General features: G+C 42.4%; 1 protein-coding gene across 3 annotated transcripts; it reads left to right on the forward strand.

Annotated features, from left to right (window-relative positions):
- Positions 1-350: 350 nt before the first annotated feature.
- IL17RA (interleukin 17 receptor A) lies at positions 351-24,640 on the forward strand. Of its 3 annotated transcripts, none has more exons than XM_074871709.1 (13): positions 351-528; positions 9,572-9,596; positions 12,064-12,207; positions 13,388-13,512; positions 14,564-14,690; positions 16,648-16,695; positions 16,791-16,948; positions 18,233-18,310; positions 18,743-18,818; positions 18,903-18,917; positions 19,780-19,881; positions 20,946-20,987; positions 21,601-24,640. In XM_074871709.1, exons 1-13 carry the CDS (start codon positions 403-405, stop codon positions 23,112-23,114), a joined length of 2,580 nt encoding a protein of 859 aa, XP_074727810.1. In that variant the 5' UTR covers positions 351-402; the 3' UTR covers positions 23,115-24,640. The 3 variants fall into 3 exon arrangements, with proteins under 3 accessions (XP_074727810.1, XP_074727811.1, XP_074727812.1); XM_074871710.1 differs by having other exon boundaries at positions 21,604-24,640; XM_074871711.1 differs by lacking the exon at positions 18,903-18,917.
- The last annotated feature ends 395 nt before the right edge of the window (positions 24,641-25,035 follow it).

Consider the following 25,035-nt stretch of genomic DNA (forward strand, 5'->3'; position numbering starts at 1 on the left):
CCCCTCCGTTCACTCGGGAACCGAAGACATGCCAGATCTGGCCCCACAGGGCTGCCTCCAGCGGGACCTCCGGTCAAGGGCCACTCTGGGCTCACAGCAACCCGAAGCAGGCCGGGGAGGCCACTGCCTACCCTGGGCGCAGGCCCGGGCGGCTCACCCACCGCCGGCCCGCGGCTCGCCGCCAGCACAGCACGGCCTGGCCTGGCCTGGCCCGGCCCGCTCCTCACAGCGCGCCCTCCCCACCGAGACACCCGACCCAACGGTTACAGGGAGCGGGCGGGCGAGCGGGCCCGCACCGCCCCTAGCACCGCCCCGCCGCGGCGGCCCCTCCTCAGGTGAGGGCCGGCACCGCCCCGCGCCCAGGTCGGAGCCCGGAAGCCCCGCGGCCCTGGCGGCAGGGCCATGGCGGGCGCGGGGCGGCGGCAGCTGCGCCTGCTGCTTCTCCTCCTCGTCTTCCTCATCCCGCCCGCCGGCGCGGCCCTGCGGCCGCTGCTGGACGCCGCGCCGCCTTTCACCTGCTCCCAGCCGGTAAGCGCGGCGGGGTCGGGAGCGCCGGCCGGCGAGCGGCGGGGCCGGGCAGGGCAGGGGGCCGGCGGCGGGGCCGGGCAGGGCAGGGGTTTCCCGCTTCCTGCGGTGCTTCGCGGCCGCTCACCGCCGGGGTGCCGGGGCGCGGACAGGGTCGAGGAGCCGGCGGGCCGGCGGCGGGGGGCGGCCGGGAGGTTGGAATGAGGGAGCGGCTTCCCGGCTGGAGGGGCTGGGGGTGGTGCGGGGGTCAGCGCGGTCTCGCTGTCCCGGGAAAGGACTTGTCGGGCGCGGTGCCCCCGGCTGGTACCCGGGCCCGTTCCCCTCCCGCCCTCCCGAGCCGGGAGCAGCGAGGGGTCTGGGGCAGACGCCCCGGAGCTGCCTCGCTCCCAGCTGCGGCCCCGGCGGGCAGAGGAGCTCTGGCGGCCAGCGCTGGTCCGAAGCGGAGCCTAGAAGCGGGGAGAGCTGCCCGGGCAGGCGGCGGGGCGGCGGCGCAGACGGTGGCCGCGGGCGGGTTCCCCCCTCCGAGCCCTCGCCGCTGGCCGTGGGTGCCCTCGGCCCGTCCGAGGTCGGTGGCGGTTCCGGCCCTGCTGCAGACCTCATCCTCGTGTCACGCCGTGCTGCTCAGTTAAGAGCCGGTGCTTGTTTTTGTAGGGTTTGGGGGCTTGATTGGGGCTGACGTGGGCTGTGTGTATTGGAGCAGCTGTACATAGCACATCTGCATTAACTTAATGTTAAACCAGAATTATAAATACCGTAGAATTAGCCTGGCCATGTAATGGCTGCCAGGAAATGCCTGTCCCTAACATCTCTAAGGGGCCGTGGCTGGGATTTGCTAAAACTGCCTGAAGTTACTGAGCAGGATGTGAGTCTTTGCTCATAGCAGAGGTTGCCTAATGTCCTAAATGTTTTAACCTGTTCCTTGCAGCTGAGGGATTTTTGGGAGGAAGTAGGGAAACTCTGCTGCAGGAATAGGTGACCAAACATTATATGTGTTTGAAAATTTACAAAGGCAAATTTTGGTTGTCTTTTCTCTCTGTGGAATCAGCCAGAGAAGATACAGCTTGAGAGGTGCAGATGTGGTGTCTATATAAAAAGTGAACTAACCAACCTGAGCTAACTTTGGCACCCCAAAGTATGAACTCTTAGCTGGTCTCTCTCTCTGGGGGGGTTGTTTGGGGTGGGTTTTTTTTTGTTTAAGATACATGTAAAGAGTGTGTAGAAGGGTGAAGAGATATGGGTTTGCTTTTTATTTCTGTGAACAATAGTGGTGCATGCATAAACAGGATAATGGACAGCTATCTTCTAAGCTAGAAAGTTTTATATGTCACAATGCACTCTCAGCAGTCTAGTGAAAGTGGCTAGTCAGTGTAACTATAGACATACATAAACCAAAATGTGTCCTTTCGTATGAAAGCTTCTATAATCTTTTCCTGTACATGTTTCCTGTCCTTTGTCTATTCTGCCTGCTTTCCTAAAGTTTGACCATATACTTACCCCTATTTTACCTGATCTCTGCTCTGCTGCCTTCACTCTTATTTTAAAATACCCCAAGAAAATAGACCACTTCTGCAGTTTTACTTTAGGCTAGGTATTATGGAGTTACAAAATGCAAAATCTTAGCAAAGGGGAAAGAGGACATTACAATATTGGTTAAGCATTTAAGATAATCTAGGGGGGTCCCAAACATGTAGTCACAGAGAGCTTGAGAGTTTCTGTGAGTCCTTGGATGCTTTGACTGACTTTGTCTTCCTGGCAGTACCTCCTTTTTTTAGGGAACATGAACCACAGTAAATTGGTGGGGGGTTCACCAGTTCATCACCGACTTTCACTGAGGAAGCACGTTGCCCTGTGCTCTGGACGTGCTCATTGATCAGTGAATGTCTAAGCCTGCTACTTTGGCCTTTTCTTTCAGTAAGCTGTTTTCGAAAATGCAGAGAGACTTAAGAAAAATGAGTTGACTTAAGCCCATGAGCAGCCTCTTTAAGAAGCAATTGTGAAGCTGCTGACACATATAGGAAAAAGTACCATCAGCTGAAGTTATGACAGTTGAAAACAATTTCCCCTTCCCTTTCTGTCGGTTGCACTGTTTTCAGAGGATGATTCAGTAACCCTTCCAATGAGTGACTGAGTGTGGTTCAAAAGGGAAGCTGTTGCTGAGCAGGGTTGGTGAGACCTACTTCCTTTTTCTAACCCACCACACTCGGGCTGCTGTTGCTGAGCTTCAGAGTAGGTCAGGGTGAGCAACAGCTTTTTTTTTTTTCCAGCAAAACCCTCATGTGTCAGAGGCAGTTTAGGAGATGGAGTGGTGGAGAGAAAGTGTCTTATCAGTATTGGTAGACACCTACAAATTGTGAAAGTAAAACTAAATGCTCATTAAGAGCTCATCTTATTAAAATGCCAAGAAATACATTTAATGGGCCTTATTCACCACCACTTCATCAAACCTGCTCAGCTGTAAGGCTGAATAGCACAGCTGCAAATCCAATTCATTCTAATAACTATTATTTGAACATGTCATCTGCAGGGAAGTGGGGTTCAGGTTTGGGGTTTTTTTTTCCATGCACAGGGGAAGAACATCCCATAGCTTAAATACCTATTTTATTGTTCACCATCAAGTGTTTAATCATTGTGTTCAGTCATAGGGCTGTAACTGTTTCATGACATGGCATGTCTCAGTCTTCTGTGTTTATAAACTTGCCATCTTTAAGGGGCTGGATAGGTGTACAGGGTTTGGTCTTTGAAATCTATCTTGCCAGGTTGATGGATATTCACTAAAAGTCTCTGGAGAAGAATTGATGTAACATCTCTCGTGAGGGTGAGTGATGGTGGTGCCTGTGAAGGAAGACTTTTCCTGGTCCGCCTTTACGAATGTGTTCATTTGCCTTTGCTATTGACTGACTTCTCTTATTCCCCTCTGTGTAATCTTTTTGCTATATAGGATGTTACCATAAACCATGGTCACATTTAGTGCTACTAAAATATTTCTGGACTTCTTGGCACAAAAAGGGTTAGTGGTCAAAACTATCAAAATATTATAAAGAGAACTTTAAAAATTATTTTTGTGAAGAAACTTCAACTTTTGAGTCTGGACTTGATTTTGCTGAAAACTTGTATGAGGGCAAGAGGAAAAACTATGAAGAAAAATGCTTTAAAAAACAAAACAATTTTGTAAAAGATAATTGTTTCCTACCAGCCTTAAACAAATCATCTTTCAGCAGTTATTCCTGTAATGTATTCATGTACTATTGATCTCTGCTTCTTTTAACTAAGGAATCAGGAAAGGAAAACTAGAGTAAACTTCAAATTGGCCAAGCCTCAGAAGATACGTAAAATGGGTCATAGGTGAGAGGCAGATTTTGGAAAGCTGGAGCCCTTCCTCATTAGCAGCTACTCTTTAAAGGAAAACTGGATGCTTGGCCTGCTCACAGCAGTTTCTTGCTAGTTACCCCAGCATCTTGCTGGGAAACCTTGGCCTCTATTAATTCAATTGAATTGTTATGACATGGTGCTGTTAGTTTCCTGGTTTTTTTTTCAGATTCATATGATTCTCCATGGCATGTGGTCTGTTCTTTTTTTATGTCAAAAGCAAGAAAAATCTTGAGAAAAAGAGCAAAATAAACAGTTGCCTAGCTTTCTGTGGTTATATGGCAAGTAAACATGAAGAATTGACTGTGCCTGTCCTGCTGATAATAGTTTCAGGCATCACCTCACAACTGTCTTGTCATATTTATGCCTCCTGTGTCTGTAACTTTGCTTGTTGGGCCTGAAAGGCAATAGGAAGCTGGTGAGAAGAGAACATCTGAATTTGAGCCACCTTTTCTATAATAACGTGCAAAGCATGTTGTGTGGCTGTGGGCTCCATCTTCAGCTTTTCTGCAGAGCTCTTAATTTTTGTTCCTTCTCCTCCCATTTGTCTACTTGTCTGTGACACATGTCTCAGTTCCGTCAACGCTTCTTACATGCTTCTAGCTTTATTTGGGTGAGCAGAAACAATCATTACTGTAACTTTAGTGTATCATCTAAATTTGTGCTTGCTCACATAGGGAAATGGCTAAGTACTTCTGCTGACCACAGACAGCTTTGTTAATGCACTCTGAATGAACCAGTGCATCAGATAAGGTTTTGGGTTGGTTGAACCTTAACAAGGGAAAACCAGCATGTATTCCCCCTGGTGCTGAGGAGGTAGCCAGTGAAATGTGGAAGTAGTTGACTTATTTTACTGAAAAACTGACTTGTCTTTCTCTTTAATTGCTTCCTGGCTTTTGGATATCATTCTCTGGAGTTAGACTTCCTTGGTATAAGTGTGCCCTCAGCTGCAGCACAGCCCAGTCCCATTCACCTGGGCAGTATCCAAAAAGGAGATGAGGGTTTTCATGGTGACTTGTTTCTACGTATCCTTTGGGGTTGCTATACCTCCGCCTGCATTGTGGCTTTATCGTCTCCTTCCATTATCTTTGTTTCCTTATGACAATAGTGAGGACTTCCTGGCTGGATGAATTGTTCTTCTGAGCATTTTTGGCTGTTAGGTCATCCTTTTAGTGCTTTGAGGACTGGGAAGGGGGTCAACCAACAGTTGAGTTGGTGCAGGCTGCTATGTGGTGGGAGAATCCTTCCCCACTTCTTGTGGTAAACCTGCTAAATTCTTGACAAACTGGTGGTGGCTTAAATACTCCAACATATAAAAAGGTAACAGCAGGTAAAGAGGCTAGTGTGGGGTAGGAAAAAAACATATGTAGGTAGCCCCTTGAAAATACTGAGTAGGATTGGGTAACAGTGATGCACCAGAAAAACTTGTCATTTGTCCCCATAGAAACCCAGTGTTGAAAGGTAAGAGGTATCTTAATTGTCAAGTTTCAGTTCTGAATCCTCATCATCCAGTTGATGGTTCCTGATTAAGCTCTGGGCCTTCTAATGAATGTCAGAAATGGCACAGCCTCATTGATGCTGGGAACATCATTGTGAACACTTTACCTGGAATAATAGGCCTGGAGGAAGAGAGAATCCATTTATATGCTGTGCTGGTTCAATATTCATATTGATCATAAAACAAAAAAGGGGAAATGCAGCACTTCCTCTTTTAACCATGTCTTATCTGCTAATAAACAGAAACACCAGCACCTAAATGAAAGCAGGTGTTGCTGCTCTTCAGGCAAATAATGCCTTATATAAATAAGGGCTTTATCATGATGTGATTTAGAATAATTACTGCAACTGCAACAGAACAAGGACAAAATTACTGAATATTAAGTGATAGGTTTTAACAGAAGTAATTAAATTACAAACAAAAACCCATGGTTAGTAGCCAGTTATTTTTGTTGCCTGTTGTGAGTTCATCCCAACCAGCAGCTCAGCCCCACGCAGCTACTCCCTCTCCCGCAGTGGTCTGGGAAGAGAATTGGGAGGGCAAAAGCAAGAAAAGTTGTGAATTGAGATAAAGACCGATTAACAGGTAAAGCAAAAGCTATGCATGCAAGCAAAGCAAAATAGGAAATTAATTTGCTACTTCCCATCAGCAGGAAGATGTTTAGCAATCCCCAGGAAAACAGGGCTTGGGAAGACAAATCCTGTAACTCCAGATGCCTGCCCCTCTTCCTCCTCCTTCCCCCAGTTCTATTTCTGAGCACAACATCATATGGTCTAGGGTATCCCTTTAGTCAGTTGGGGTCAGCGGTCCTAGCTGTGTCTCCTCCCAAATTCTTGTGCACACCCAGCCTACATGCGCTTGGGGGGAGCAGTGTGAGAAACAGAAAAGGCCTTGATACGGTGTAAGCACTGTTCAGTAATAACTGAAACATCTCTGTGTTATCAACACTGTTTTGGTCTCAAATTCAAAACACAGCACCATACCAGCTGCTGTGAAGAAAATGAACTCTATCCCAGCCAAAACCACTGCACCTGTTTATGCAAGGAGCATTGTCAGGTTAAATAATTTACCTAAGAAAGTCTGATTAAGCATTTGAAGTGTTAGTAGTAATTTTTTTTTTCCATAGCTTAATCTGCTTTTCCATACTGGTAGTTACAATTTCTATTTTCTTTTTCAGTGATTGTAGTTTAGCTAGTTTTGGTTTGGTTTAATCAGCATTTGCTTGCTTGCTTTCTAGGTTTTTTCCCATTATCAAAGGATTTAGGTTGCAGACACTACGTGGGAGTGTTCTGGGATGGGAGGGGCTGGGAGGAAACCTGATTTGGGAGGTAAAAGGTTGCAATAACATTTCTACTAACTACACTTGTAATCAGTTTTTAAGTCTGACAGGTTCTAAATATTCAATGGAGGATTTGTCTGCAATAATTAGGTGCAGTGTAATTGTGAAAGTACAGTTCAGACTAAATTGGTATTTATATGCAGATTGATCAAATTGATTCCCCTAGCTGTAGCTGGCTTGACCTTTTGAGCACAACAAAAATAGTGAAAAGTACCTCTTACATTGTCCTCACATATTGACATTAAGTCCATAGGTTTATTTTGCTCTTGATTATGTTAGAGCTCCTCTGCCCCACGCAGGACACTGCTACACAGCTTTTGGGTCTGCTTATGCCATGACTCACATCTAGCCAGATCTTGTTTGTGTGTTTCCAGAGTTGTTAGTGCCACAGCCTAGCAGTGAGGCTGGGGATGCAACAGTGAGTTGAAAACTTCAAGAAGATCCAGAGCAAAGATGAAGGGGGAAGGCAGGTGGCTTCTGCAGGTGAGCTGCCAACACCTGGGAGTCTGGGGAGAAAAAGGAAGGAGAACATGGTGGGAGAAAGACAAGGAAAGGTTAAATATGTCACTGTTTATTCCCCTTCCCTCCTCTTTTATAAAAGAAGCTTTTATTACCAGTGAAAAGTAATCAGAATATTTGTTCCAACTGTGGGATGTTGCCTTAGTCCTAATTTAGTGCACCAAAGATGATTTCATATTGAAAAATACAATGTTGCTAGCTAGCTGGTAGGAAAACAATTCTTCACCAAAGTTCAGTTCTCAGGCAAAGTATTATATAGATTTGTGTATACTTAGAAGTTCAGGGTGTCCAATAAGGCAGATTCCTTCCTTTGAACTGATTTAAATGTTTTCTAAATGATGATAAAGTTGGTCAATATTACACAACTTGGGTGTTGCACTGAATCTTTTTCAATATACCTGTATCTTGAGTACATTTGTAGCACTACTTATTGGAGTGTGGATATATTTATTGTGAAGGGTGCCTGAAGACTGGATTTATACCTGGGTATTGTTTTTGACTTGAGTAACAAAAGCCTGGAAGAGATTTTCAGGTTTTATTTTTTATATAAGCATGAGGACCTTAATGCCAAATCTGCCTGCTTTCACTCAAGGTTTGTAGGAACACAGATAACATTAGCTGAAATGTAAGCATTAATGTCTGAAGTATTTTCTTCATAGAACTCTGCTCACGTTTGAAATCAGTTGCTGAGCACAGCTTGTATGATACCTTATTTCACCAATTGCTTATACTTTGTATTTCCTTCAAATAATAGAAAGCTTATTAATTGATGTGATGTTTTGCCTTCACTAGGACTTCTTTAAAGGCAGGATGTAGTTCTGTCTTGTTATAAGCAGACGAAGGCCAGCACAGCAGTGAAAGAGCAGTGCCTACCTTCTTCCTCAGGCCTGGTGGTTTTTTCCCAGCCTCTCCCATACAAGCAGGAACAGAGGTGCAGAAGGGCAGAAGGTCTGGCTTACAACTGACCTCTCTTTCTTCCCTTGAGCCCAGGTGCCTGCATGGTCACACACATGCTTGTGCCAGCACAGGGCAGGCTGCAGTGCTGGCATGTAAGTGAAGGGACGTTTAGGACTGTGCCTCTGGCAGTGATGCTGTGTAATGGCATCTCAGTGTCTGTGAAACTTAAGCTTTCCATGCCACACTGGAGGGCATGTTCACTACAGAAAAGGCATGGTTGCCTTTTTCAAGCACCAGCCCCTGAAAATGTAAATACAATCTTGGATAGCCATGGCTACACTGCATTAATAAGCTAAGCCCCAAATACACTTGGAGTTGACCATAGCAAGTTGCAGAGAGGTTAAAAACCCTGCTGCCTTGCCTCCTCCGCTGGAATGAATTATATTGTGGCAACAGCGTGACAGTAATATTCACCTTGTATGTCAAGGCATAGGAGATGAGTGGGAGGAAACCTAGCCCTCATCTTGATTTATGAAGTCAGTGAAAACTTAAGATGTCATCATCACTAGAATTTTGCATCACATTAACCAAGCAAGGTTACGTGCTTTTTTCCTGGAAACCATGGGGTCTTCCAGTATAAACAAAACATACCTGGGAGATACCAGGGAGAAACCAGAGACCACATAACTTCTGGTTGCTTCTTTATGTTCAGGGCATCTTTATCCTTAATCAGAATTAGACTCTTTCATGTTAATTTTTTTTTTCCTTCATGGGTTGCCTCTCAAATATATTTCTAGAAACTAAAATCACCATATCTTACTTTCAAGCCTGGCACTTGCTAAACGTTGTCTTTTCCCTTCCCTGCTTCTTACATGGCATGGGGAAAAAGACCATCTGTGACTGATGCAGCCTTTCTGTTCAGGGGTGCCCTGCAGTAGGCGGTGCGTACTCCAGCGGCAAGCCTAGCTGCAGAGAGCTCATGCTTCCAGTCAGATGGGCTCAGACCTTGCAAGCCTTACCAGCATGATCGCTACTGGGTAGCAGTAACTTAAAGCAATGGTGTTTAAAAAACATACCCATCTACTTCAAGCTGTCTTTCATGTCAAGCTGGTTTCTTTTTTCACAGTCCTGGATTTTGGAAGATTTTCCCCATCATCATGTTGCATTTTTGCCTCTCTTTAATTTGTTTCCATTATTGCAACTACTACTGTCGCATATGCAGTCCAGGTGTGCACAGGTTTTGTGCCCTGTGTCCTTTGGTTTTCTGATTAACAAGTTTGTACAACGTTTCCTGATGGTTAATTCTTCCAGTTTGTATGCATCCCTATTGACTTAATGGCTTTCTTCCTGCCACCAGGCAGAAGCAAATTACTGTCAATCCAGTTTCTATTCTGAGAGTAATATTCTTGTTTCTTTTCCCCCCACAGGATTTAAACTGCCTCGTAAGAAATAGTAAGTATTTTTTTTTCTTCATTGTTGTTTTCTCAGCAGATCACGCATTTTTCTTTTTAAACTGGGTTCATACAGCAAGTTCTTCCTGCTAGAGTCAGAGAGATGTAAAGTGAAGCACTACTATCATGCCTTGCATTGGGAGTTTTTGGTTTGATCCTTAATCAGCTCCAGCTAAACAGGAATGGGAAGTTTAAATCTTTTTCAGAATAGAGTTTGGGGGTGGGGGATGGGGTGGGTGGAACACAATCCAACTTGTTTAGTTTCTATTTAAAGCTGGGACAGTTAATTTTTAAAGAAATAGGAATTTTAGGACAAGTTTGTCAGTAAATGTTCATTACAAGCTATTATATCTATGATAGTATTTGAAAAATTAATATATGAACTAGAATTAGAAAAGGGGCATAAAGGGGTGCAGCTGTGAGCAATTAATGTAAATTTTGGGGCATAAAGTCCATGAATTAACTCGATCTTAAAGGTCTTTTCTAACCTAAATGATTCTATGATTTTGAAAAGGAAGCTAGAGTTACTGTAAATCCCACTGAACAAATATATTGGACATACCAGGTGTAAGGGGTCAACGCTTAGCAATGGCACACATCTGAAACACTTATTATGGGTAATGTTCTTAAAAACAAACAAACAGTGTTCTGCATTTGTCCATTTGATACATGGAGGTGTCTGGATGGTGCTGCAGAACTCATTGGCCTTTCTTTGTAGTCGTCATTGTAAGCAGGCTCATTTCTGCCTCAGTGCCCAACCCTGTATCGTACTGGCACACGTATTTTTGTAGCCATGCTTGACATGCCAGATCAGGGAGATTACTATCCTGAAAATAAACAGATTTTAAATTTTTTTGGCAGGAGAGGGATTGGGTGGGATCAGATCATATTTCCCACTGGCAGACGGCCGTTGGAATACAGCTTGACAACACAGCTAAGGCAAACTGCAGCTTCACCATTGAAATGCTGCCTTATTTGAATATTTAGTTTAAATTCTGTCTTATGGTTTTTGTTATGTTGTTCTGCTCTAGGGGAAAGAGATTTTTTTTTTTAGCGCTTAGTACACTTTTCTGAAAAGTACTTCAGTAACCAGGTTTGGTTAGAGAAGTAAATATAAAATAAACCTTTCATTAGCAGCATGGTTTTCTATGAGCTGAAACTGGTAGCAAAACATGTTCTGCTTTTGAGGAGTTCAACCTACAAATTTATTCTCTTGTTCTTCATTGTTCTCTTTCCAGTATTACAGTGGTTTAGTGTGGATGCAACAAGTAGTTAAAGAATATCATACTGATCTCTCCAAAGCCTGTATAATGGTTTTACATCCTTTTTCTTTTTTGATATATTACGTGATCACACTAGTCTATTCATATGATTCATAAATTGCATGACTCAGCTCATGTTCAGTAGTTTTTCTGCTAGTTTTTCAGCAATAATGTTATAAATAAATACTGTTATAAATTCCCATTAGGTAAATATGGCCTACGTTACATGTGCTTAGATGTGTGTTACAGTGTGTCAAGAAGTGTTTTGTCTGAATGGGTCCAATATACAAAGTGACTCAGATTTGTTTTTATTGATAGTTCTGCTTTCCCCTCCCCCCAAGGCTGACAGTTATCATATGCTGTATCATAAGTTATTTTATATTTTCTTCTAGGTTGTTAATATTTTTAGAAAAATACATAGCATTGGGCCTACGTTCACCCCCACAGAGCTATTTAAGACATTCAAACAGTAATGATTTCCCACTTAAAACTCCTCCTTGATTTGTCAGCCTGGTTCTTCCTGTGTTTGTGCTTCACTGATATTCAGCAGAGCTATTTTTGATATGCTCTGATAAGTCAAATGTCTTACAAAAGTCCAAGCAGATCATGTCTATCTAATGCCTGTCACACCTGATTTCATTTTCTGATGAGATTACAGGAACAGTTTTCCCTAACGCTGTATTGACTAGCATAAATTATTTTTCTGTCCAGAGAGCTCATTAGTTTAGGAAAGGCATAACAAGCAGTTGTGGGAAGCTAAATTCAAATTAGAAAGCAGTTTTTAAACAGGAAGTAATTAACTGTTGGAACAATTTCCCTGGGTATCTGACAGACTTCTTATAATTGGAAGGCTGGAAATGAGTACAGGTCTTCTAACATAGGTCTGTTTCAGCAGCAAGATATGGACTTGTTGCGGGAGATACTGAGTAAACTTACATGACCTGTTTAGCCTGACTACATTGATTGTGATAATTACTAATGGATTTTAAGGAAAAGAGGAAGTGTAAGTTACTAGAATGAGTGAGTTCAGAATATTACAAGCAATTTATAAAGTACTTGCATGCTGAAAACTGCCATTCTGAACTGTGAAACAGTCCAGCAAATTTTGCCCTCTGGGTAATCCTGACCCAAAGGACAGACCATAATTGCAATTTGACAGAGCTTCCTCGGCCTCACTCTAAATGGTGGTTTTCATTTGCTGGACAGGTACCTGCATGGAGGCAAGCTGGCTCCAGTCCACGTGGACTCCTTCTGCTCCAAGCAGTCTTGATGTCTCTTCTGACGTTTTCCGTCAGCTGGATGGAAAACTGCTCCCTGTGCTTCGGATAGAATGGAAAGTGGCCACTGATGGTAAGTGGTGGTTGTTTAATGTGAGCGTGTAGTAGAGGAATTAGGCACAATCTAGAAAGGATACAGAGGAGAATTATGACTTGAAGTCTTTCACTGATCTAGTTGTGAAATATTTGAAATTTGGGGGTTTGGCTGCTTCATTTTGGTTTGGGGGATGTTTTTTATTTTTTCTTGATGAATGAATCAGGTCTTTGGGTGTGCTGGGTATTCAAGAGTTTAAAATGCTTCCACTAGTATGGGATAGTGACATTTAAAATGGGAAAAGCAGATAAAAATGAATCAAGGGGCCTGCACCTTTACCGCAGTAGTGAGGGGAAAAAGGAGGTTCGCGCTGCAAGCCTTGCCTTTTCAGGGCATAGTAATGACTGCAGCAGCCCCATGCAGGGGAATTACATCTACGAACTGAACAAATGAGAATTAATTTGAGAGCACAAATTATGTACTGTTGCACCCAGTGCAAGTTCTTCCCATTTCAGGTAATCCAGTCCTTGTAACTTAGGTTTCCTATACGATAAAGGAATAATTATCTCATTGCTGGAGCCTAAATGAGTACCAGTAAGTCAGGTTTTCTCATGCTCTGAATATCTTGGCATATGATGTTTCCCTTGCGTGCTCTCGTCCATGGCTTTACACTGATTCAAGACAGAATTAAACACATTAATTTCTTCCTTCTGCAGGCCTGTGTCTGAGGGCTGTACAAAGTTATCATCTCAGTATAGCTGTAGTAGTGTAGAAGCAGGTGTGACTCAAGTAACCCAGCCATTTAGCATAGCTATGGTTATAAACTTTCTCATTGGGGTTGTCTATCAGAATAAAAGCATATTTGCTTTAGTGCCCAAACTGCCTGAAGCAGCCTTAAGAGGCAGAGCTAAACACAACACTGAACCTGTGGAAATGCCAGGATGTCTGGAAGAATGAAGTTGTCTTCTACTCTGCCCCTTCATTTGCCCAGATGGAGCTCTTGCCATACAGGACAATCTTTAAGGTGAAAGTCGTGTTAGTCAACCTTGCACACTCACTTTTTCATGTCCAGTTATCTTTGTGTTGGGATCCTCAGTGCTTCAAAGGAGTAAGACTGTGACAAGACTAGGCACAGTGGTAATCTCTGTGAGGGTTGCAACCTCTACATGTGCAGGTGACAGGAAAAGAAAGACATCTCTCTCTGTCCCTGTGTCTGCAGCTAGCATCCGGTATCTCCGAGGGGCAGAGCTGGCTGTGATGCAAGTGAACAGCAATCGACAGGTCTGCGCCCGGTTTGACTTTCAGAACAACTTGACGCTTCAGGTCCGACCAGATGGAGGCCGGGTGAGTGCTAAGGGCTGTAAACTACTTATTCTCATCCGTGTTTTAGTTCTGCTTTCACTGTCATACAGCAAGGTTCTTGATTAAAAAGTACAGACTGCTTAGAAGAGTTGGTGAAACAAGATACTGGGCTTGAGAGTTGCTGTCGTTTCCAGTTTGTTTTACACTTGTATGTAACTACATACAAGCTGCTTCCTTATCTTGGCTTCTCTTTCACTCTTCCCATCCTTCAGGTTTTAAGAATTGTTGCTCTCAATGCCTAGCACATGTCGTCATTCTGGATGTTGCTTAAAGCAAGTAATCGTAGGAGTTTTTGCATTCTGCTTGACAGCAGTGACATTTATAGCCTTTTTAACTCAAGCCTTTCTTTTACTTCCACTTTTTTCTTGTACTCTTGCTGTGGAGACAAGGACCAACCTTGGGGATGCTCCTTCAGCTTACACTTAGTCTAGGAAGCTTGTCAGAAGAATGCTGAGCATCCACATCTCCCTTTATGAACAAAGGAATCTGGAGTTCATTGCTTACCACACAGAATTTGGCCATAGTTAGCTTACCATCTGGAGCCAGTGCCTCTCCAAGAATTTGCACAGCATTGCTGATGTGGAAAACGGTATAGATTTAAGAAGATGTGTATGTCATGGCCAGGTACAGAACTATACATGTATAAGTGCAATTCTAAATGCACTTGCACTGCACTGCAAGATTCATACTGGACTCAAACCCGCATATTTTAGCCTAATCTCCTTCTAGTTCACAATGTAATTTAGTGGAAACTGCACACAGTTGTTTGGTGTAAGATTGTTGTATCAGCTCAAAGATCCCAAGAAATAACTGTCCTTTTCCCATTCCAAACAGAAGAATTTGGGACAGACCAAGGGACTGTACATTTAATACACTTGAGATCCTCGGGTTTTTTTAACAGTCAAGCTTCAGAAAAAGGGGTCATATGGGATGAGGAAACACAGTGGAACAGGGCCAAGTCAGCTGTTAATTTCAGTGCCTTTACAGAACAATATTCTTGTTTTAAGTCCTTGTGAATGTGTTTTGTTTTCAGTGGAATTTCACTTTTGACCGTTTTGAAGTGGAACCTGGCCAGACTTACCAAGTGACTGTCTACCACCTGCCCAAACTGGATGTAGACGGAGACTACAATTGCAAGTCCATGTCTCTCACAATGCCTGGTAGGAGATACTCTCGTTCACTTAGGCCTTGAGCTTAGGACTGTGATGGTTTGTGGACCTGTGGGTTGTGTCCAGACCAGATCCATGAACTGTGAGCAAGTTTGGCAGTAGGATGGCAGTATTATAAAAACCTGATGTCCTTTCTGAGTATTGCTGTTTAGAAAGCCCATGGTGCTAGCTTTATCTACAATACCCTTGTGGTATATATCCAAAATGCATGTATCATTTGTGCTACAAGTTACCATCCTTGTTTCTGGGATTCTGTGTCCAGAAGTTTATTAAATCTCTGCTCAGAATAAGGTTCATGTGGAGGGACTATTCTGTGAAGGACAGACCCTTTGATTCTGGTTGACTATAGTTCCTACATGGAAGATACTGCTATAAAAAGTTTTATATGCTCTCTAGAAAGCTGGACAAAGCCTTGGACTTGGGCCTCTAATTTCTGAGAAATTGCATGTGTAGCTTGTCAAGAATTCTGTTACAGCTATGGCTAAAGAGACATTCATAGTTAAACCTGAAAACTAATATAGATGCCCCTCTGAGGGGCTGTTTGAAGGTAAGTTACACCTCCTGGATTTTGTTGCTGAAATGTTCATCAGTGAAACAGGCACAAAGATACTTCATCTACATGAATGGGGCTGTAGAGTCATCTTTTGTTGTCTCTGCAGACTATTGCTTCTACTTAGTTTGAAGTGTTTCGAAGTTGCCCCTCTGCTTGTGGAAGCTGGAAGTACAGGCCAGAACTCCCAAATTGAAAGGAGTAAAGTTTGGCTTCTAATATTAAATCTTAGACATGTGAAGTTTGATTTCAAAGGCACAGTTAGGTATAATTTACCAAGAAACTTGATAGAGCTGAGTGCCTGACCCTTTCTTGTGTATGTGAAAATTTTCCTGTAACTAAAAAGAGTTTTTGTTGTTTTTCCCAAAGACACTGAGCATCTGCAGTGCCCTCTGTCTGCACTGACTAAATATTTGACACTCAATACAGAGCTTTAAAACTGGTTCATAATTTTCTTCTTGCTTACAGCTGTCAACATGACTTTGTCATTATAAAATGGCACAGTATGTGGTGTGTCAGTCAACGTGAGGTGGAAAAGGAGAGGGAGCACTTGCTTTTCAGCCTTCTTATCCTTTCTTATACCTGGTCACTCTAAGAACTTCCTGGCTTTTATCCTCCACTGTTCTTTAGAAACCTGATGCGTTGTGTCAAGCTCAGCAGTTGCAGGGAACTTTGCTGATTAGAACTTATACATGAATTACAGGGGCACTGTAAATTTTTCAACTTTGAAAGTTGGAAATTTAAGATATGCAATGTTTTATTTCAACTGTTTAAGCAGGGAGTTGTTCCTTTTCCTTTGTCTAAACCCTGGAGGAGAGACATAATGTAGGCTGAGACTTGTAAATCACACATTGCTAAATGTTGAATATGTAACTCTGGGTTTGACTGAAGAAATTCACAAAGAGCAGGGCCAATCTGCTAAATTAAGCGAAGAGAATTATACATGTGGAAGAGCGTTTTGGGATCAAGAAAGATTCCAGCCTCCTAGTTTTCCTGGGACAGAATGGTTTTGAAGGAATCTATCACTGTGGCGCTCTCAAGGTCCAGAGATCAATACGAAGTCTTAATTCCACTATGACCCTCTCTGCACAAGTCTTACATTAGCAAGGGTTGTCAAATAATATTACTCATTATAATAAGTATTGTATGTTTTCAGTCTTTTCTTATTATCTGTGTTCTGGGGAAAAAAACCAGAAACGTAACATCAGTGGAGAGGCTAGTTTATACACTGGAAACTAGTACTGTTCTGCTGCAGAATTTTAGTACTGCTTTTGAACAAAGGTCTCGTCTCATCAAGGCGGGCTTGGTTAGGTGTCTAGCTTCTGATAAGAAACTGGGTAGTTTTTTCTAAATGGAAGTACAATGTTCCTGACTAGTCACTGATGGTCTTTCTTGCAGACTGCAAGGACTCTCTGATGAAAAGAACCATCCCATGTATAAAGACAGGTAAAAATTTTTCTGTTTGAGTCATGTAGACATGGGTACTCTGCTGAAATATTTCTGACAATTGAGAAACTTGGGAATATCTCCACTACTTCCAGGCAGCTTGTGGGAGCCCAGGATCCAAGGTAAAGTTATAGATGATACAACTCTGCTCGTGAGCTTTAATCCATGGATGGAGTCAGCCCGATACCAAATTCATGTGGCCAGTTTCCTGAATGAGAAGAAGTGTAAAATGATCACACGTGATTTCACTGAGGTAATTACCTTCCTAAATTATATCCTCTGTGGTAATTTAGGCAAACATTTCTCTAATGGTTGCTAAACAAGGACTTGGAGCCATGATGTAGGAGATGTAACAAATGCACTTACATTCCTTGAAAACAGCTGTCCTTTTCACAGATTTTTAATTGCCTTTGGAAAGAGGAACTTTATTTCAGGAATTTGGTGAATAAAAGATCAAAATGAGGTTTTATAATGCATGGAGCAGTCTGTAAACATCTGCAGAGAAGAACAAAAATCAATATTTGACTATCTGGGCTTTATTACCTTTGTCAAGCCAATGCCTGGGGGATGAGACTAAATAAATCGACCAAAAAAAATTGAGGTGCAAAGTTTCAATAAATCATTGAAGTAGTTTATCAAATGTGATAGCGGGGGAGGGGGGTGTAGATTAAATTTTTTTTAGATCAAGAGAATGGGTGGTTTTGTAACAGATACTTCCATCAAAGTGGGAATCAATTCCTGTAGGTCTTACATCCTGTGTTGTGAAAGGCAAAAAGTAGATTCAGAGTGTCCTCTGACATAAATGTTCCCCTTCAGGTATCTGAGGGAGGATAAATGCTGAATATTTGGTACCAGTCTCCCCCTCTTCCTTGGGTGGAGGGCAGATATATTAGCATTCAGTTTGTTCAATCTTTCCATTCCTTCCACACTTAAACCCTTTGCACTGCATGCATTGATATGTATTAAGTTATTACTGACATAGCTGGTACAGCTGTGTGCATATTTCCCTGGTAGAGGGGAATATACCTCATTTTGGAGTATGTATCTGCTGATCACTGTAAAGAATGTATTTAGGTTATCATATTGATTGTATACTGCAGGTAACAAGGGCAACTTATTTGTCTGTTCTAGTGTCAGAAGCAGCAGTGTTGACAGCTGGTTTTAATTAAATGAGGAAGCTTGTTAATGTTTACACATTAAATAACTGAAGACATTTACATTGTTAAGAAACTGTAAGTTTAAGTTAACACATTTGAAGTTATATAACATACATCCTTAATTGTTTCCTGTTACCTGTGCAACCTTAGCCTGCTGTCTTAATTGTATTACCATGTCTGTCACACAGAACGCCTGCAGTGATGGTGGCCAGACCATTTATCCGTTTTGTTCTCTGTGGGGTACTTTTTCAAAAAAAAAAAAAAGAAATTTCAAAGAAATTTCTGCTTCTTTGGACCACTCCATATGTCAGCTCCTTTTCTTTTTTCCTGCTTTCATTCCATTTTCTTACTTCCCTTATAACTTGCATCTGATTCTGCAGGATGGATTGCAACAGCAAGTGAATGTCACAATCAAAATAGAGAAGAACATAAGAGCTTGCTGCAACTACGAAATACAGGTAGAATCTCACTGCTGTCCCTGTGTCCTTCCTTCACCAACGAGGCAATGAGCAGCTTAGGAATGTTACAGGTTTTTGCAGAGTGTTTTGTTCTGAGTTTGGCTAATCTCTAATTACCTGTATCGGGGAAATAATGATTATGTCTGAATGAACAATTTTTTTGTATAGGTATTCTCTGTAGACGGTGTCTTTTCGTTAGTATAGGGTTCCCAAGTTAGAGAATATGGAGTGGGAAGGGCAAGTGTGCAACCTCAGGAGCTCACTGCCTTCTTAATGTATAGTGTAAGAATTCTTGTTTAATCTTGGTTTTTGAAGGGAATTCTGTGTCCCTGTGCTAAAATACAGGGAATATCGAGGCGGGGGGGAAATAAAGTGAGGAACAAAATTGCTTTTAAGAATAGCTTCTATTTTCTGAATTTATTTCGACTGCAGATTCAGCCATTCTTTGTGAACTGTGGCACAGACTGTCTGAGACATTCTGCTTTCATCCCATGTTCGCCAGCTCCAAGTGAGAACTGCTTTTCTGTAAATTAGATTCCTATTGTCTTACAGATGAGAGCTGAATTTGTAATATAGCTCTTGTCTTTTGCAGGTACAGACCCATCAGGTAAGAAGTTCTTCCAGTACCCTGAAACTTTTTTTGCTGCTCTTTTACTGTCATATAGAATAACAAACGATCCTCCCTGGGAATGACCCGATGGGCAGGAAATGTTCCCTTGTAACACTGAGTTCAGAATGAACTATGTTAAGAGTTACTTCACCATCATTTAATGAGGCAAGTATTTGTATGCAGTGTGAACCTTAAAGAGCAATTTTTTTAGAGATACTTCACTTGCATAAAATTCTGAGAAACAGTTTTGACAAGAAGAGTCTTAATATAAAATACTTTCTGTCACTTTGCTCAGTGTTAAAAAATTTGCATAATATAAAGCAGCTTTTGGAGAGAATAGCTTGCATATATTCATCTTTATGAATGTCAAGATAAATCATGTGCATAATGATTTTACATCTTTTTTTGGCTGCACAACACCTGTAAGGAGCTAGTTTGCACAAGATTTAAAAAGAAAAAAACCACCTGTAGATTGAAAAAAATCTACATCACCCAAAATAGTGATTTTTTTTTTTTTTTTTTAAGATAGATTATATGAACAGGCAGGTCATGGGCAGCATGCCTGTCAAAGCTGAGTAAATGTTGCTATTTAGAGGAAGGTTATTGATCTGTGTTTTCAGTGTGCTGCACATATGGTTCTTTGTGGAGCAAGTTTATGATTTAAAGCATCATCATCAACGCAGGAATTTGTTTTGAGAAGTGACTGTGGTATGTTGTAAGGGGGGAGTGCTGGACTACCCGTGGTTTTGGGCAGAGCCAGGGTCCTTCTCCCTTGGCCCCGACTGCTCAAGAGACTTCTGTTCTTTGGTGAAACTCTTTCTGTGTAAAGCAATGTCTGAGCACTACTTTTGTACTGCAGGTGATATGATTATATGGCTCTACTGGTGTATCACTGGGATCTGTGTGTTACTGGTGGGATCAGTCATAGCAGGTGTGATTTGTATGACCAAAAAACGAGCAGGTAAGACTCATACCAGCTAGGAAGAAAAGATTCAATGCTAAAACTATATTTTTTTTCCCTACTTCTATACCTATTCCTATTGCTGTTTTCTTCCTTGCTGTTCTGATGTCTTGCCACTGAGATAATGCCTATGTAAACACTTTCTTCTGTTTTACATCATAGAACTTGTAACATCCTAATACCATCCACCTAGTTAAGTAAAGCTTTCCACTGGTTATGCTGTCTGATACTCCACAGAGCTTCAGAGCTCATGAGGGGGGAAAAAGGAACTTCATAGTTCAGCCCTTTGTTTCCCGCAGATTGCTACAGATATCTTTTCCATTTATTTTTCTCCTGCGTTGCAGGAGAGTTCTGCAGGACAGAAGCTCCCTGTTTGTCCAGACTCTAGTCTTTCCTCTGTCCCCCAAAGTCTTTACAAAATTCATTTTTATATTATTTTGAGCTAAAATAATGTTTTTCAATTAAGATGGAAAAAGAAAAACAGGACACAGAGGTTGACACTGAGCAGGTTGAAAAATTGGGTACTTGAGGACTAATTTCTAGTCTTTTGTGTTGCAACTATGAGGCAGTTATCACAGGGAAACTCACTGGGCGTTTTTTTACCCAAGAGGAGTAATTGGAAATCTTTTGGAAAATTTCATAACATCAAACTTATCTTAGATAAGATGTAGCTAGGGACATTTTAGTCACCTCTTCAGAGAAGCCTCTTAAGAAAAAACTATCTTTAATAAAGCCTCTTCTCCTTAAGGAGGAGGTAGCAGAACAATTGGCGCTCTGTACTACTTAAGGCTGGCCAGATGTGGGGAAGATGGAGAAAACTGGTTTTGAGTGCATTCCTTCTCCTCTCAAACGAAAAATGTAGCGAAGTACATAGCAAAACTGGCTGTAGAAGAGTCTTTATTCATTTAGTACTTTTTTTTATTAGACTTCTTCCTCCCCATGGTTTTATCCCTGCACAGTTAAAGATTTTGGTTTTAACCCAATCTTTGGAAGGTGTTGTCATTTTAAGGGTTTAATCTTACTTTGTGTTTTCAGAACTGACAGTGACTTTCTCTCTCTTCCAGGACGTCGGCGAGGGAAATGCAACCACAATGATTTGCAGACTGGTAAGATGTCCTGCCTGTGTTTTATCAAGCATGTGTAATGTGTTCTGGAAGTCTCCCACAATTGTCCAGAAGGGGCTCTCATAGGCTCTCCTACTCTATAGTGTGTTTCTCAAAACCAAAAGGTAGCCTTAGGATTTTCCTGTTTAGCTAAAAGAAACTTTGTATATGGAATTTGGAATGCCGTATTTGCCAGATGGGAGATAATCGCTTTGTAAAGCGGTGAGGCTTTTGATCCAGCTGAGGCGGTACTGGCAGAAGAACCTTTGCTAATAGTCTAAGCCATAGCAATAGGAGATTGGTTTGGGGTGGGTGCACTCAGCTCTCCAGCAGAGAATATAGCTACACTTGCAAGCCTCTTAAAGCTGGTATATTACTTTTTTGTGTTTGTGCAATTCCGTGAACCATCCAGGCATTTTTGTAAATTACAGCTCCACTGTCTGGACTTTGGTATTGAATTTCTACAATGAGATGGTGTCTGCTTATGCTGCCAAAATAGCTTCAAAACTGGTAGTTGCTAGAACCTTTTGTTAATATTCTCCTATGCTGATTGCTGCTGGCTTGCACCATTACAATTTGGGCATGTAGCTGGGATGAATATTTTTCTGTCTTTCAGCAGCATCATATACCGACCTTCCTCTGCCACCCTTGAAGCCCCGAAAGGTTTGGATTGTGTACTCTGCTGATCACCTGCTGTACGTGGATGTGGTGCTGAAGTTTGCTGAGTTTCTGATGACCGTCTGTGGCACTACTGTAGCCTTAGATCTGCTAGAAGATCATCAGATCTCAGAGTTAGGGCCGTTGCCTTGGCTTACTCGACAGAAGAAGGAAATGGAAGACCTGTCTTCAAAGATCATCATCTTATGTTCACGGGGCACCCAGGCCAAATGGCAGGCCATGCTTGGGAGTGAGCCTGTGTGTCTCAAGCAAGATCAACAAAAGCCAATGGGCGACCTGTTCACCCCAGCCTTGAATTTGATCCTGCCAGATTTCAAGAAGCCAGCCTGTTTTGGAATGTATATAGTCTGCTATTTTGAGGGGATAAGTAGCGAGAAAGATATACCTGATCTGTTCAATGTCACATCCAGGTACCAACTGATGGACAAATTTGAGGATATTTATTTTCGCATTCAGGACTTGGAGAAGTTTGAACCTGGGCGCATCCATCGAATCCAGGAAATCACAGCCGAAAATTACATCGATACCCCTAGTGGGAGGAAGCTGAAAGAGGCAGTACAAAAGTTCAAGAACTGGCAGACAGAGCACCCAGACTGGTTTGAGAGTGAAACTGTCTGCTTGGATAATGATGAGGAGTTGCAGTCCCTAAACAGAGAGAGCCAGGTGGATTCATTGCTAAGTGAACCGGGTGGAATTGTGAAACACCAGCTGCACCTACGGGAGCCTGACCCTGACTGCTGTTATGTCATCAACCTCCACATGCATGAAGGTGAAAGTAGAGGCTGTAAACTGCAACCTCAACTTAATCCGTGTGGGGATCCGACTTCTCAGACTATGGTACTTCGTATGGATGACGCTCCTCTAGTTCAGGTAGTAGAGCCAGTCTCTTCCACAGAAGATGGAAATATACTTGGTCATCATGTGCTGAGTAATGAGGACTGTATGGAAGGAGTTCCTCTTCTGGAGACAAGCTTTCCAATGAGGAATAACATCATCCTCCACAATGACTCTGAAGTTTCAGCAATAGATGACCAGAGTCCTGCAAATCTCTCAGGTGAACTGAGACACCATCTGAATGGACTCATGTACTCTCTTTATCAGCAGAGTGTAATTCCTTCAGAGCCATCTCTCTGCCAAGAGGAGGCTGACAAGCAAAACCAGTTGGTCTTTGATGACCAATGCAAAGACCAAAGACAGTCAGTGCAGTCAGACCAGGGCTACATCTCTAGATGTTCTCCTCTGCCTCCTGATGACCTTGTGGAGGAGGAGGAGGAGGAAGAGGAGGAGGAGGGTCAGGAAAAACAGGTTGTCTTCCATGAACTCTCTCCAGAGGTCTTGAACAGTCTAAAGAGTCTCCAGCAGCAGCTGTTTTTCCAGGATATTCAACGGAGCTCTGACTGGGGGTATCAAGCTGAGGTGATGGACACTGGCCAAGGTTTGGAGGACTGTTAGGCTCTATCTGGGACCTGCTCCATTTCAAATACAGGGATGGAAGGTGGTACCATGCACAGTGCTGAAACTGCATCTCCAACACCATCCTTGTCCTTGTATTATCAATGACTTACTGGTGGGATCTTCCTGTCTGCTAGGAGGCAGGATTGCCCACCAGACTGGTAATGTTGCTTGCAATCTCTGTGGAGAGAAGCAACGAATATTAGCTACCCCTGTGAAAGAACAGGCAGTAGTTCTGTTCCTTGGGGAAATGCATGACATTGAGTCCTCACTGATGGATGGCAGAAAAATTGTTGTGGCTCATCCACTTGTGCCTTCAAAATGCCCTCCAGCTGTACTGGTTCTATTGCACTGGATAGAAGTCATGGCCATGGTTTGGAAAATAAATTTAGATAACATGGCAAAATTTGCATTGCCATTTTAATACACACTTTAAATTTTTTGTTGTAAATACTGTTAAAGATGTGCCTTAAACTTCAGCTAGGATAGTGCTGTCTATCTGGTTGATATATGTATCTAGAGAATTTTTTTCTTTTGCCACTCATTCATTCATTTGCAACTGCATTTCCATGGCCATTCACAAATCGAGTAACTGAGTGGGATAAACTTGTAAATGAGGAGTCTTCATATCTCTCCCTACTGGGACGTATGTGCTTGAAAACCAACAGGAGGAAGGAGGGAAGAGGAATAATGGACCAAAAAATGGGATTCAGACTTACTATACAATTATAAGAAGGATCTGGGGCTGAATACAGAATTACTGAATCAGGGGAATCTAGCGTATTCTGTAACACACTGCTGCAGCGCTGTTTGCTTTTGGACATCTTAGCACCAGGAAGACTTGAACTGAAGATGTAGGTAGTGACAGCAATTAAGGAAATGAAAGACTGTTTTGGAGGAGAAAAAAAGTGTAGCTTCAGCAGATGCTGTTTTAGATTGGAAATTATAACAGAGTTAGAGGAGGCTGAGCTAAAATGAGTGTAAAACTTACGTGGATATAAACTCGAGCACGTGTGGTTCAGGTTAACCATTGTGAAAAAGAGACTAAGGGGTTCATCTTCCAGGAGCAGTGATGGTAACTGTATCAATTTCAGTGTTTGTTAAAAAGTGGGCTTGATGCACTAGAAAAAATTGTTCCCCGTGAGTGATTGCATGTTGGCCCATGTAGCACTGGCCAGGTGGCAGACTAGTTGAGGGTGGTGTTTACGCTGTTTGTCGTCACAATTTCTGCAGTCTGGCCCACTGGATAACAGCTTGAGATGTAAATACATCCAGGCCTTTCACCTCTCCCTCTCTTTTGTGTTCAGACAAGCTTGTCATCTTCCTGTCTTAAGTTTACTTGTCAAAAAAATCTTAAGATAATTTTATTTCAGCTTTTTAAAAATCTGATATCTCAGAAGATAATCTGTTCTCTTGACTTGTCACCAATATTGTATTATGTGTATTTTATAATTTTATTTGTTTATAAATTGTGTTTTGTTCCTTAAATTAAAAAACAATAATACTTTTGGATATGTTTACTTCAACACGTTTATGGCCTCAATTCTAACTCCTTATCTTAGTATTTCCTGTAGTAATCTGAGGCAAAACTGAGAGCCAGAGCTAAACTGGCTGACAGATGCCAAAACATTCCTGCAAAGTGGTGCAGCTGTATCCAGTTGAGCTGGATACAGCTGGCGGCCTTCGTGTGGGAAGTGTGTGCTCCTTCAAAATGGGTGTTAAAAGACGGGAAATGTTTGTAACTTCGGTGCAGGGCTGCTCAGTGAGGCAGGACTGTTAAGACAGCTTGCTTTCTCTGCTGCCAGATGCCTAGAGACTAACAAAAGGACAGTCCCTGCACAGATCCAGACTTAAGACTGTGTGCCACCTCAGTTTCCTGTCTGTACAGGACCCACCCCAACAGGTCCTTCAACCCAGCAGC

This window comes from Strix uralensis, chromosome 5, assembly GCF_047716275.1.
Source record: "Strix uralensis isolate ZFMK-TIS-50842 chromosome 5, bStrUra1, whole genome shotgun sequence".
Taxonomy (NCBI): Eukaryota; Metazoa; Chordata; class Aves; order Strigiformes; family Strigidae; genus Strix; species Strix uralensis.